Source organism: Oncorhynchus kisutch, linkage group LG14 (genome assembly GCF_002021735.2).
Source record: "Oncorhynchus kisutch isolate 150728-3 linkage group LG14, Okis_V2, whole genome shotgun sequence".
NCBI lineage: Eukaryota > Metazoa > Chordata > Actinopteri > Salmoniformes > Salmonidae > Oncorhynchus > Oncorhynchus kisutch.
The window spans coordinates 24,227,578-24,239,953 of NC_034187.2; the positions used below are offsets into that span (position 1 = coordinate 24,227,578).

The window sequence follows — 12,376 nt, forward strand, 5'->3', positions numbered from 1 at the left end:
TTGATTCTTGATTGATTGATTGCACCATCCTGTCCGAGTCAATATGGCCTCCACACAGGCTCCTCCCCCCTACCCTCTGTTTGATTGGCCAGCGCGGCAGTGGGGGCCTGGTCTCCTCCCGGCCCAGAGGTAAAGTGGTTTGTCCTGTCCCCCTCTGGCAGTGAGATGTAGTGGTTGGTCCCAGCAGAGGCTCCATAGTAGAGGATGGGGCTGCTGCTGGGCTGGAAGAGTCCACTGTGGGAATGGGGGGTGAGCGTGGGGAAAGGTGGGGGGAGGTACGGGGGTGGAGGGGGGGTGACGGAGTAAGGGAAGGACGAGAAGTGCATTCTGGGAGTGGACGAGAATGAGGAGAGGGGGGGAAACGGGCGATCAAACCCAGCAGCCAGCTCACACACACCTGGAAAACAGACGCACACAGGGTCAGAGGGCACATCACTGTGTTACTGTGTGTGCGCGTGTGCATGCATGTATGCCTACCTGAGAGGCCAGTGGTTCTTGAGGATGAGAAGGGGTAAGATTGATCATTGGTCCAGGGGGGTGAGGAAAGGGGCCTAGAGTCTGAGAGAGGGAAGGCTGGAGGGAGAGATAATGAAAGGAGCAGGGGATAGACGAAGAATGAGGGAGAGAGACAGGGAAGGAAGTGAGAGAGACAGGGAAGGCAGTGAGAGAGACAGGGAAGGAAGTGAGACAGACAGGGAAGGATGTGAGATAGACAGGGATGGAAGTGAGAGAGACAGGGATGGAAGTGAGAGAGACAGGGATGGAAGTGAGAGAGACAGGGATGGGATTGAGAGAGACAGGGAAGTAAGGGGAGAGACAGGGAAGGAAGGGAGAGAGAGAGGGAAAGTGATGGAGGGAAGGAGCAAAAGAGCAATGAGTGTTTCATATAGTTATTAGTATCTCATGAAAATATCAGTAAACTTTGGCCCATCAGTATACACAGAAAGCGTTTTAACTGCTCTGATTTCACCTCTTGTTGGAGGGTTGGTGATGTTGTTGAGGGGGCGGAGACTCTGCATCGGCATGGCAACCCTGAAAAGCCCTGTTTTTGGACCCACCTCTAGCTTCTGCCTGTGACCTATCAGAGAGCAACATACACAAGTAGTTATAGCCCTCTTCAATCAGTGTCCCTGTTCAAAAACCTGAGTCTGTGTGTGTGTGTGTGTGTGTGTGTGTGTGTGTGTGTGTGTGTGTGTGTGTGTGTGTGTGTGTGTGTGTGTGTGTGTGTGTGTGTGTGTGTGTGTGTGTGTGTGTGTGTGTGTGTGTGTACTCACGGCGTGGCTCTCTAGGTCCATCTACAGTAACTTTGATAGCTCTGTGGTACGTGGCCACCTGGGGAGGACTGGTGAACACGGTTATGGTCAGATTAAAGCTTTTACCTAGAGAGAGAGAGAGAGAGAGAGAGAGAGAGAGAGAGAGAGAGAGAGAGAGAGAGAGAGAGAGACATGTTAAACACACACACACACACATACTCTGTTGTACACAAACACACACAAACACACCTCTCCCACTGCGTCCTACAAAGCGGAGGTCATTGAAGCGTGCTGTGTGTGATGCCATCAGCGTGGTGGCGTTCCGTAGCTCAGCTGAACAGTTCTCATCATTCCCTGCCATCACTGTGACTAGAACACCGTCACTTACATCACCCAGGGCAACCACCTGGAGAGGGAGGACGGAGGGGGGATGGAGGACAAATTAAATAGAGAGAGAAAAGATGTTCAATGGTCCCCTCACTAAACCTTTCAGTACCTCTCCCATGTGTACACTGTGTACTGTAAACACTGGCAAGCTGAAAGAAGGGGAATTTTATTTTGACATGAGGTCAAGTGATGAAGACTCAGAATCCAGACTTTGTGTGTGTTACCGTGAAGGCACGTGGCAGAGTCTTGTTGCAACGCCAGTGTGCGGGGAGGCTTGACACCAGAAAGTTGGGGCTGTCGGTGGGCCTGAACTCAGCAGGAATGTCCCCCGTACTCTGGGGGCCACTCTCCTCATGCTGAGCTGTCACTCCCACTGTCCCATCTCTGGTCTTACCATGGAGCGGTGGACTGAACCTACGGCTAGTGATCTGGGGATCTGGGGGAATAAGTAACATGATGAGACTCGATCTTCATTAGCCAACAAGCAAAAAGCCTTCTGAAGCAGAGGCCAAAGAACAAGTAAAAATCTTCTAAAAAACAGTTCTGACCCATCTATGGCTGCACTCAACAGCCTAGTAAATAACATTGTTGGGAGCATATAGAGCGTGTAACTTTATTTATTGTCATTCATACAGTACTGTATTGTATACATATTTAAGTACTGTAAAAAAGAAAAAAGTCAAAAGAAGGGTTAAACAGCACACACACACAGTCTCTCTCTCTCTCTCTCTCACACACACACACACACACACACACACACACACACACACACACACACACACACGTCAGGCAGGACTTCGCACAACCTCCATAAAACCGGCCAAACTATTTTTGTCAGCTGCTATCCACCAGGTGGCACAATGAGCCCGTGACAAGATCAACATTGCTGACGTCTTTCACTATGCGACAAAACGACAAAGCAGCTTATCCAAGTGCAGCAGTGGTTTGTAAAGAAACCAATGACGAGGGACAAATAATATTGTACTAAATCGTTGAATCACGGTAAGATTGCATTATTCTAACACCTTCTAAAGACATTCGACTAGCCCACTTGACTATTTGCCCGTAACTTCAATTTGACTGGTTCTGGCTGGGTTATGGGGGAAAGTGACAGACCTGTTTACTAGCTGGAGAATTGGAGCGTGTGTGTGTGCGTGCGCTATACATCCTCTCTCTCTGTCTGTCTACAGCCACAGGTTTGAATACAGGAACGACTGTCCTACAGGATTCGTTCATGCAAACACTGAGAGGGGAGGTAGGGAGGGAAAGGAAGGCAGTGGTTAAGAGTTAAGCCAAGCAGCGAACAAAAACAGTCAAATCCATATTGTGACATTAGCAACAGCTGATTTGCCTGAGCTCAATTCTGGTTGAGTGACTCCATCCTGTTCTTTTGTTTACCGCAGACCACTGTGTGTGTGTGTGTGTGTGTGTGTGCGTGCGTGTGTGTGTGTGTGTGTGTGTGTGTGTGTGTGTGTGTGTGTGTGTGTGTGTGTGTGTGTGTGTGTGTGTGTGTGTGTGTGTATAGCTGTTTTTCGGTGCTACCAAAAACATGTTTGTGTAACTGTGGTGTGTGTTTAGCCTACTAGTTCATAGAGAAACTGACTTGAAATATTACGACTGAGTCAACACACCCAACAACTTCAGTTAATAAACCGTATGTGTCGATATAAATGTATTTTATAGAGTTGACATGTTGATATGCAATGACTGTAATAACGATTATATCTGTTCTACACAGTAGCCTATATTTCTATCATAAAGTGTTGTAATGTTGTCTTCCTGAACACGACCCTGGGGTGTGTGTGTAGGTGATGAGCAGCAGTCCCATGGCAGGCTCTTCCAGCTCAGCGAGGGACCGCCCACCCACACGGACCAGCTTCATCCCCGAAATACAGAGCATGATGTAACTACACACACTGAGTCAGATTGTCCCAAAAACACACACACACACACACACACACACACACACACACACACACACACACACACACACACACACACACACACACACACACACACACACACACACAGGTAGACCATATAGATCCACTTACCCCAGTAGAGGTTGTGTTGACTCGGGCTGAAGAGGCTGTTGGATGCCATGACAACAGTGTATCACAGAGTAACCAGCTAGTTTCAGCAGTAGGTTGACCGTAGTGTCGAAGGGTCGTTGTGTGGTCGGGTCCTGGTCTGCCACGCTAAGACGGTCTGCGTTGTGGTTCTGTGGTCCTGGAGCGGTGTGTGTGATGGCGTTCGGACCACAGCGTGGTCGCCATACTACCTTGCTCCACCCTCATTCGATGAACCACATTAATCTGACTATGACATCACTGCCGTCACACACTCACAGACACTCAGGTGTTCAACCCAACCTTTGCATAGAGATACACCACATCCCTCAACCTCACCTACTAGAACAGAGCCTGCATCCTGTGTGTGTGTGTGTGTGTGTGTGTTTCTAACCCGTCTCATGTGTGTGTGTGCATGTTCTAGGTTTGCTCTGGGAGATGCTCGCAGACCCCTACATGAGACTGCTGCTCTGGTAGAGGACATTGTACACACCCAACTCATCAACCTGGTAACACACACACACACATTTTAGTCCCTGTTCTCTCTCTGATACTGACAAACCTTTTCAACTATGAAACAGTAACTCATATCACTCCTCTCTTCCCTTTGTTTGTGTGTTTGTGTGTGTGTGTGTGTGTGTGTGTGTGTGTGTGTGTGTGTGTGTGTGTGTGTGTGTGTGTGTGTGTGTGTGTGTGTGTGTGTGTGTGTGTGTGTGTGTGTGTGTGTGTGTGTGTGTGTGTGTGTGTGTGTGTGTGTGTGTGTGTGTGTGTGTGTGTGTGTGTGCGAAGCTACAGCAGGCGTGTGAGGGGGCGGTCCTTAGAGGGTCAAGGGTCATCTCAGCTGAGGACATCCTGTTCCTCATGAGGAGAGACAAGGTACACACCAGCTATATACACACATACAGCATACACAGACACACCATACACTCACACTATTGTCTGCCTGCAATACCTGTGAAGTACTGATTTCAGCTGACTGGCGTTAACTAGAAAACCGGAGGCCTGTAGTATTATTTTAGACTACATCATTTTTTCTCTCTCATCACTTTCTCTTCATCTTCTCTCTCTCTCCCTACAGAAGAAGGTGAGGAGGTTGTTAAGGTATCTACAATTCAGAGACTACAAGTCTAAAGTGCTGAAAACCATTGAAGATGAGGAACCACTGGAGTCAGGTACTTGACACAGTACATGTAAAGCAAAAAAAAGTCCCATGACTGAAACTTAAGTCAATCTATTGTCTGAGGCCAAGTTATCCTCCCCTTTCATGTAAAAAGGTTGTGACCATCATACTTTTAAGGAAAGAGGATCATGCTGTATATGTATTAAACTGCACGTTTGACCAATTTCAGTTCCCTTTGCTTAGGAGGTCTTGGGACCTCCCTGGAAAAATGTTATGTAGAAGGACTGAGAAGCTCAGTTCTGGTGACTTTTTAAAAGGACATTATACTTTCAAATTAATGAAAATAAAACGATGCTGACACCATCTAAAATATAATTTCCACCTCCAGAAGTGGGCCCAAAAACATATTGGTAAAAATGTTGTTAAAATTATATTGGACCAGGCATATAGCCTATGCATGGCCTATATTATCAATAGCAATACGCATTATCACCTGTAGCTCAACTGATGAAGCATAGTTGCTATAAAATGTACATAGGCTGAAGCATGGGGTTGGTCCATCTGCATTTACCCCATTGGACACAACATCCTGATTGCTATTATTAATTATTATTATTTGTATTTGCAATGTAGAACTCGGATCCCATACTTTTTTTTTTTTAAGGCCAAACTGCTTTAAAAAATATTTTCCCGCGATTGCATTAAGAATGGTTGTGCATTGACTGCTTGTCAGAATAATGTTACGTTTCCCTTGAATGTGCCTCGAGATTAATATTTTTCTGGCAAAGAACAGAACAATAAGCCAACTATGTAAACTATTCTTCTATGGGGTTGTCTGATTTGGTTTTAAAAACAACATTAAATAGCAAAAATAGTAGCACTGAAAAGTTTCATCCTGAGTGATAAAGTATAGGCTTTGAATTATTTTCCCAGCAGCTACAGTAGGCCGGCTACACAACTCTGAGTTGAGCACTGCTGTGGTGCACATTATAGACTATGTAATTTCCTTCATCTGAATATCAGCGTGTCATCAACAATCGTGCATGTCAGTTCAGTGCACACAGCTTAACAGAGAAAATTTCATATTTGAGAACATATTTTGTAGAACACACAAAAAATGACCTCTTCAGAATCCATATATTGGAAATCTGTCCCAGTGACAGATAACTTTAACCCTGCCTGAAGACCTGTTAGCTTCCAGTACTCCTAGACTTTAGCTTAGAGGGCTAACATTGTCCCCTCTCTATCTCTCACTCACACACTGATAGATAGGTGGGTTGTTGCCGGGAGTAACAAGCGCCAGCGGCTAGCAGGAGACTTCTTGTCCTGGGTGGACCAGACGGGAGAGTTCCTGTCCCTGTCTGACAACCAGGAAGTAGATGACGTCAAACTGGAACGACTGGAGGTCAGAACACACAAACAGACACACATACACAGTGTGTTAAAGTGGTATCAGGGTAGCAGCTCCCCTCGGTGAGTATTAACTCCTCTCTCCACACTCTCTCATTACCTCTCCTCTCTGTAGAGGTTGGAAAGACAGACCAGGGGGATGGACAGTGCTCAGTACAGTGAGTTCTGTGAGAGTCGGCAGCTCAGCTTTGGTGAGTAACATTTCTTCTCCCAACATTTAACCCCTAACTCAGTCTCTGATAGATGGTGTGTGTGTCTGTGTGTCTCTGTGTCTGTGTCTCTGTGTCTGTGTCTGTGTGTCTGTCTGTGTGTGTGTAGCTAAGAAGGCATCTAAGTTCCGAGACTGGCTGGACTGTAGCAGTCTGGAGGTGAAGCCCAACACTGTTGCCATGGAGATCCTGTCCTATCTGGCTTATGAGACCACCGCTCAGGTATGTGTGTCTACCAGACCACTGCTAGTTAAAGAACTAAGTCTCCCACAATAAATGAAAATACTGCGGACTTTACTGTAGTATTCGCTGTAGTGTTTCTCTAGTATACTATAGTATTTAATGTCTGTTTTTGCGGACATTAATGTAGTATACTGTAGAATTTAGTGTCATTTCTTTTACAGACATGACTGTAATATATACTATCATATTCACTGAAGTCTTTATTTTGCGGACATGACTGTAGTATACCATAGTATTCACCTGTAGTGTTTATTTTGCGGACATGACTGTAGTTTACCATAGTATTCACCTGTAGTGTTTGTTTTACGGTAGGATTTACTACAGTACACACTGTAGTCTTTATTTTGTGGACATGACTGTAGTATACCATAGTATTCACCTGTAGTGTTTTTGTAGACTTTACTGTAGTATTAACTGTAGTGTTTCTTTTGCAGACAACTGTAGTATACTATAGTATTCACCCAGACTTTACTGTAGTATTCTTTGTAGTGTTTTTGCAGACATGACTGTAGTATACTATATTATTCACTGTAGTGTTTTTGCAGACTTTACTGAAGTATTCAGTGTAGTGTTTTTGCAGACATGATTATAGTATACTATATGATTCACTGTAGAGTTTTTGCGGACATAACTGTATTATACTATAGTATTCACGCTGACTTTACTGTAGTATTTATTCACTGTAGTGTTTTTGCAGACATGACTGTAGTATACTATAATATTCACTGTAGGGTTTTTGCGTAAATGACTGTAGTATACTATAGTATTCACTGTATTGTGTCTTTTGCGGACATAACTGTAGTATACTAAAGTATTCACTGTAGTGTTTTTGCAGACATGATTGTAGAACACTATATGATTCACTGTAGTGTTTTTGCGGATATGACTTAAGTATTCACTGTATTTTTGTAGCAGACATGACTTTAGAATACTATAGTATTCACTAGTGTTTGTGCGGACATGACTAGTGTACTGTAGTATTTACTTGTGTTATTGCTGACTTTACTGCTGCATACTAGTATTCACTGTAATATTTTTGTGGACAAATCAAATCAAAGATTATTGGTCCACAGCAAGTGGGGACAACAGACTGGGATAGGGAGAGATTGAATATGTCCGGAAACACTCCAGCCAGCTGGTCTGCACATGCCCGAAGGACGCAGTTTGGGATGCCGTCTGGGGTGGCAGCCTTGCGAGGTTTAATGAGAACGATAGCTCACACTCCTTGTTAGAGGCGGATAGCTCACACTCCTTGTTAGAGGCGGATAGCTCACACTCCTTGTTAGAGGCGGATAGCTCACACTCCTTGTTAGAGGCGGATAGCTCACACTCCTTGTTAGAGGCGGATAGCTCACACTCCTTGTTAGAGGCGGATAGCTCACACTCCTTGTTAGAGGCGGATAGCTCACACTCCTTGTTAGAGGCGGAGGCCCGCATCTGCGGCTCTGTGTTTTCCTCAAAGCAGGCGAAATAGGTGTTTAGCTTGTCCGGGAGGAAGGCGTCAATGTCCACAACGTGACTGGCTTTCCCTTTAGAATCTGTGACTTTCTGGAGTCCCACAGTGCCTTCAGAAAGTATTCACACCGCTTGACGTTTTCCACACTTTGTTGTGTCACTGGCCTACACACAATATCTCATCACGTCAAAGTGGAATTATGTTTTTAGACATTTTTACTAATGAATTTAAAAATGTAATCTGAAATGTCTTGAATCAATATGTATTCAACCCTTTTGTTAAGGCAAGCCTATATAAGTTCAGGAGTAAAAATTTGCATGGACTGATCTGTAAGTGAATAGTATTTTTTTTATGTGGGTTAGCTGTTAATGTGTAATATGTTTTAACTAGGATCACAATGGAAATAAATGTTCAACTTTCTTGTGATATTCTTGATACATTTCTAAATGCATTGTATCCATATCCATATTTGTGTTTTCTATTGTGTTTTTAAATAGTCAAATAAAATAAATAAATCAAGGGATACTACAGTTTGGAGTATAGTTTTCTACACTATACTACACATTTATATAATCTCAGCAAAAAAAGAAACGTCCTCTCACTGTCAACTGTGTTTATTTTCAGCAAATGTAACATGTGTGAATATTTGTATGAACATAACAAGATTCAACAACTGAGACATAAACTGAACATGTTCCACAGACATGTGACTAACAGAAATGGAATAATGTGTCCCTGAACAAAGGGGGGGTCAAAATCAAAAGTAACAGTCAGTTTTTGGTATGGCCACCAGCTGCATTAAGTACTGCAGTGCGTCTCCTCCTCATGGACTGCACCAGATTTGCAAGTTCTTGCTGTGAGATGTTACCCTACTCTTCCACCAAGGCACCTGCAAGTTCCCGGACAATTCTGGGGGGAATGGCCCTAGCCCTCACCCTCCGATCCAACAGGTCCCAGACGTGCTCAATGGGATTGAGATCTGGGCTCTTCACTGGCCATGGCAGAACACTGACATTCCTGTCTTGCAGGAAATCATGCACAGAACGAGCATATGGCTGGTGGCATTGTCATGCTGGAGGGTCATGTCAGGATGAGCCTGCAGGAAGGGTACCACATGAGGGAGGAGAATGTCTTCTCTGTAACGCACAGCATTGAGATTGCCTGCAATGACAACAAGCTCAGTCCGATGATGCTGTGACATACCGCCCCAGACCATGATGGACCATCTACCTCCAAATCGATCCCGCTCCAGAGTACAGGCCTCGGTGAACGCTCATTCCTTCGACGATAAACGCAAATCTAACCATCACCCCTGGTGAGACAAAACCGCGACTCGTCAGTGAAGAGGACTTTTTGCCAGTCCTGTCTGGTCCAGCGACGGTGGGTTTGTGCCCATAGGCAACGTTGTTGCGGTGATGTCTGGTGAGGACCTGCCTTACAACAGGCCTACAAGCCCTCAGTCCAGCCTCTCTCAGCCTATTGTGGACAGTCTGAGCACTGATGGAGGGATTGTGCATTTCTGGTGTAGCTCTGGCAATTGTTGTTGCCATCCTGTACCTGTCCCGCAGGTGTGATGTTCGTGATGTTCCTGTGCAGGTGTTGTTACACGTGGTCTGCCACTGCAAGGACGATCAACTGTCCGTCCTGTCTCCCTGTAGAGCTGTCTTAGGCGTCTCACAGTACGGACATTGCAATTTATTGCCCTGGCCACATCTGCAGTACCTCATGCCTCCTTGCAGCATGCCTAAGGCACATTCACGCAGATGAGCAGGGACCCTGTGCATCTTTCTTTTGGTGTTTTTCAGAGTCAGTAGAAAGGCCTCTTTAGTGTCCTAAGTTTTCATAACTGTGGCCTTAATTGCCTACCTTCTGTAATCTGTTAGTGTCTTAATGACCGTTCCACAGGTGCATGTTCATTAATTGTTTATGGTTCATGGGAAACAGTGTTTAAACCCTTTACAATGAAGTCTGTGATCTGTGAAGTTATTTGGATTTTTACGAATTATCTTTGAACGACAGGGTCCTGAAAAAGGGACGTTTCTTTTTTTTTCTTCCTGAGTTTAGTAAGCACTACACGAACGAGGGGGAACCTCAGAGGAAATCGAGGGATACTACAGTGTGATGTATATTATTCTACACAGTATACTACAAAAATTCTATAGTAAGCACGACACGATCGAAGGTGTCAGAGAAAGCCCCTAAAAATTGTCAAGACTCCAGCCATCCAAGTCATAGACTGTTCTCACTGCTACCGCATGGCAAGCAGTACTGGAGCACTAAGTCTAGGTCCAAAAGGCTACTTAACAGCTTCTACCCCCCAAGCCATAAGACTCCTGAACAGTTCATCAAAATGCTATTTGGACTATTTGCATTGACCCTCATTTGTACGCTGCTGCTAGTCTCTGTTTATTATCTATGCATAGTCACTTTATCTCTACCTACATGTACATATTACCTCAATTACCTCGACTAACCTGTACCCCTGCACATAGATTCTGTACCGGTACCCCTTGTATATTGCCTCGTTATTGTTATTTTTTTAAACTTTAGTTTAGTTTATTTATTTTTTGTATATAGCCTTGTTATTGTGTTACTTTAGTTTATTTAGCAAATATTTTCTTACAAGCTCTTAACCAACAATGCAGAGTAAGTAAGCATTTCACGGTAAGGTCTAGAATTGTTGTATTCGGTGCATGTGACAAATAAAATTGTATTTGATACTACAGTGTGTAGTAAAGTATTCTACAGTATAATACAAAATATTAAAGTAACCACTAAACAAGCGAGGGATACTACAATGTGTAGTATAGTACAGTATACTAGAACATTCTATAGTAAATACTAAATGATCGAGAGATACTACAGTGTGGAGTATGGGATTCTACAGTATACTACAGTTTACTGCAGAATTCTATAGTAGGTACTATAGTGTTCTATAGTAAACTGTAGTATTTTTTTATGTGTATCGTTGCTCTGTTTGGATTACAATATTCACTCCCTCTCTTTCTCTCTCTAGCTGGTAGATCTGTCTCTGTTAGTGAAACAGGATATGACTCCAAAGACAGATCCCTTCAGCCATGTTGTGTCTGCCAGCTTCATACACTACCACAGCAATACAGAGGTAAGTTAAAACACACACCCCTCTGTTAGCCAGCTAACAGGAGTAGCAGCTAGCTAACTTGCTATTCCTACTGGCCGCTCATTTAAAACGTGTTCTCTCCCTTCCACCTCTCTACCTTCCCCCTCTCTCTCCCTTCCCCACCTCTATCTCTCTCCCTTCCCCACCTCTATCTCTCTCTCAGATAAAGAGAGATCCAGAATCTCCAGAGACCACGCCCCCCTCCACTCCTGGCTCATCCCACTCCTCTAAGCCCTCGAATGGAGGCTTGGGATTGGACAGTAAAACCAGGCAAAGGAAACGCAAGAAGGTCTGTTAAGAGTTTTTTTGTGTTGCACAGATTGTGTGTGTGTGTATACCATGTGTTAAGGTGTGTGTGTTTCAGAGCTCAGCAGTGAGTGGTGTGGAGCCTCCCAGTGGAGCCATTCAGCCCTGCCACATCAGAGAGGCCATCAGACGCTACAGTTACAGACACACGGTACACTAATCTCCCTTTCATTCCTCTTCCTATATGCACTGTAGGACTGTCCTCTCACAAAACAACTGGTTGGAAGTAATCAATATAACAAACACAGTCCCTCTCTCCTCTTCCAGAGTGCTAATAGGGGGAATGGGATGGCGTTCCTGGCCTGCTAAAGGCAGAAGAGAAATGATTCGACAGAAGAGAAATGTTTTTTTATGATTTGAGATTCTTACCATAAAGACAGACAGGAAGTTATTTCTGTTGAAGTCCAGGCAACTTCATGTCATGATGTATCACTTACTCTGCGTTTACACAGGCAGCCCAATTCAGAACTTTTTCCCAGATCTGTTTGGTTAGAAGACTAATTAGTGAAAAACATCAATTGGGCTGCCTTTGTAAACGCAGCCTTATAGTGTCCGGGTCATTTGTTTTTGTCCACATTCACTCACATTGATTATGCATCCTTGGTTTATATAAAAAGTAGTCTTTAATAAAGCTATTTGATTAGACTGACTCAGTTATTCAACACTAACCACAATTCCATCCAGTTTTTATGCCATAGTGAATAAAAATAATCTTCATGACAGCCGTGATGGAAATAAGCTCTTTCATAAATGACGACAATTTGTTCGTTCGACATGGTGGGAT

At 44.2% G+C, this 12,376-nt stretch overlaps 2 protein-coding genes across 2 annotated transcripts; one reads left to right on the forward strand and one right to left on the reverse strand.

Annotated features, from left to right (window-relative positions):
• Positions 1-38: 38 nt before the first annotated feature.
• Positions 39-2,095, reverse strand: LOC116353445 (runt-related transcription factor 3-like). Its single transcript, XM_031789195.1, has 5 exons — positions 1,865-2,095; positions 1,503-1,659; positions 1,275-1,379; positions 971-1,078; positions 39-397 (listed from the first exon to the last, which is right to left on the reverse strand). Exons 1-5 carry the CDS (start codon positions 2,093-2,095, stop codon positions 39-41), a joined length of 960 nt encoding a protein of 319 aa, XP_031645055.1.
• A 403-nt stretch (positions 2,096-2,498) lies between these two features.
• supt3h (SPT3 homolog, SAGA and STAGA complex component) lies at positions 2,499-12,237 on the forward strand. The gene is made up of 12 exons (XM_020501320.2): positions 2,499-2,642; positions 3,449-3,543; positions 4,134-4,218; positions 4,499-4,585; positions 4,788-4,881; positions 6,098-6,234; positions 6,355-6,430; positions 6,558-6,670; positions 11,164-11,268; positions 11,450-11,575; positions 11,651-11,743; positions 11,860-12,237. Exons 2-12 carry the CDS (start codon positions 3,452-3,454, stop codon positions 11,899-11,901), a joined length of 1,050 nt encoding a protein of 349 aa, XP_020356909.2. The 5' UTR covers positions 2,499-2,642; positions 3,449-3,451; the 3' UTR covers positions 11,902-12,237.
• The last annotated feature ends 139 nt before the right edge of the window (positions 12,238-12,376 follow it).

Bases quoted from the DNA above. Each gene is read 5' to 3' on its own strand.
- supt3h (XM_020501320.2), top strand. From the start codon at position 3,452: ATGAGCAGCAGTCCCATGGCAGGCTCTTCCAGCTCAGCGAGGGACCGC. The intron at 4,219-4,498 runs GTAACACACACA...GTGTGTGCGAAG, and splicing joins ACACCCAACTCATCAACCTG to CTACAGCAGGCGTGTGAGGG. The intron at 11,576-11,650 runs GTCTGTTAAGAG...TGTGTGTTTCAG, and splicing joins GGCAAAGGAAACGCAAGAAG to AGCTCAGCAGTGAGTGGTGT.
- LOC116353445 (XM_031789195.1), bottom strand. From the start codon at position 2,095: ATGTTACTTATTCCCCCAGATCCCCAGATCACTAGCCGTAGGTTCAGT. The intron at 1,380-1,502 runs GTGTGTTTGTGT...CTCTCTCTCTAG, and splicing joins TGTAGGACGCAGTGGGAGAG to GTAAAAGCTTTAATCTGACC. The intron at 1,079-1,274 runs GTGAGTACACAC...GCTCTCTGATAG, and splicing joins TGGACCTAGAGAGCCACGCC to GTCACAGGCAGAAGCTAGAG.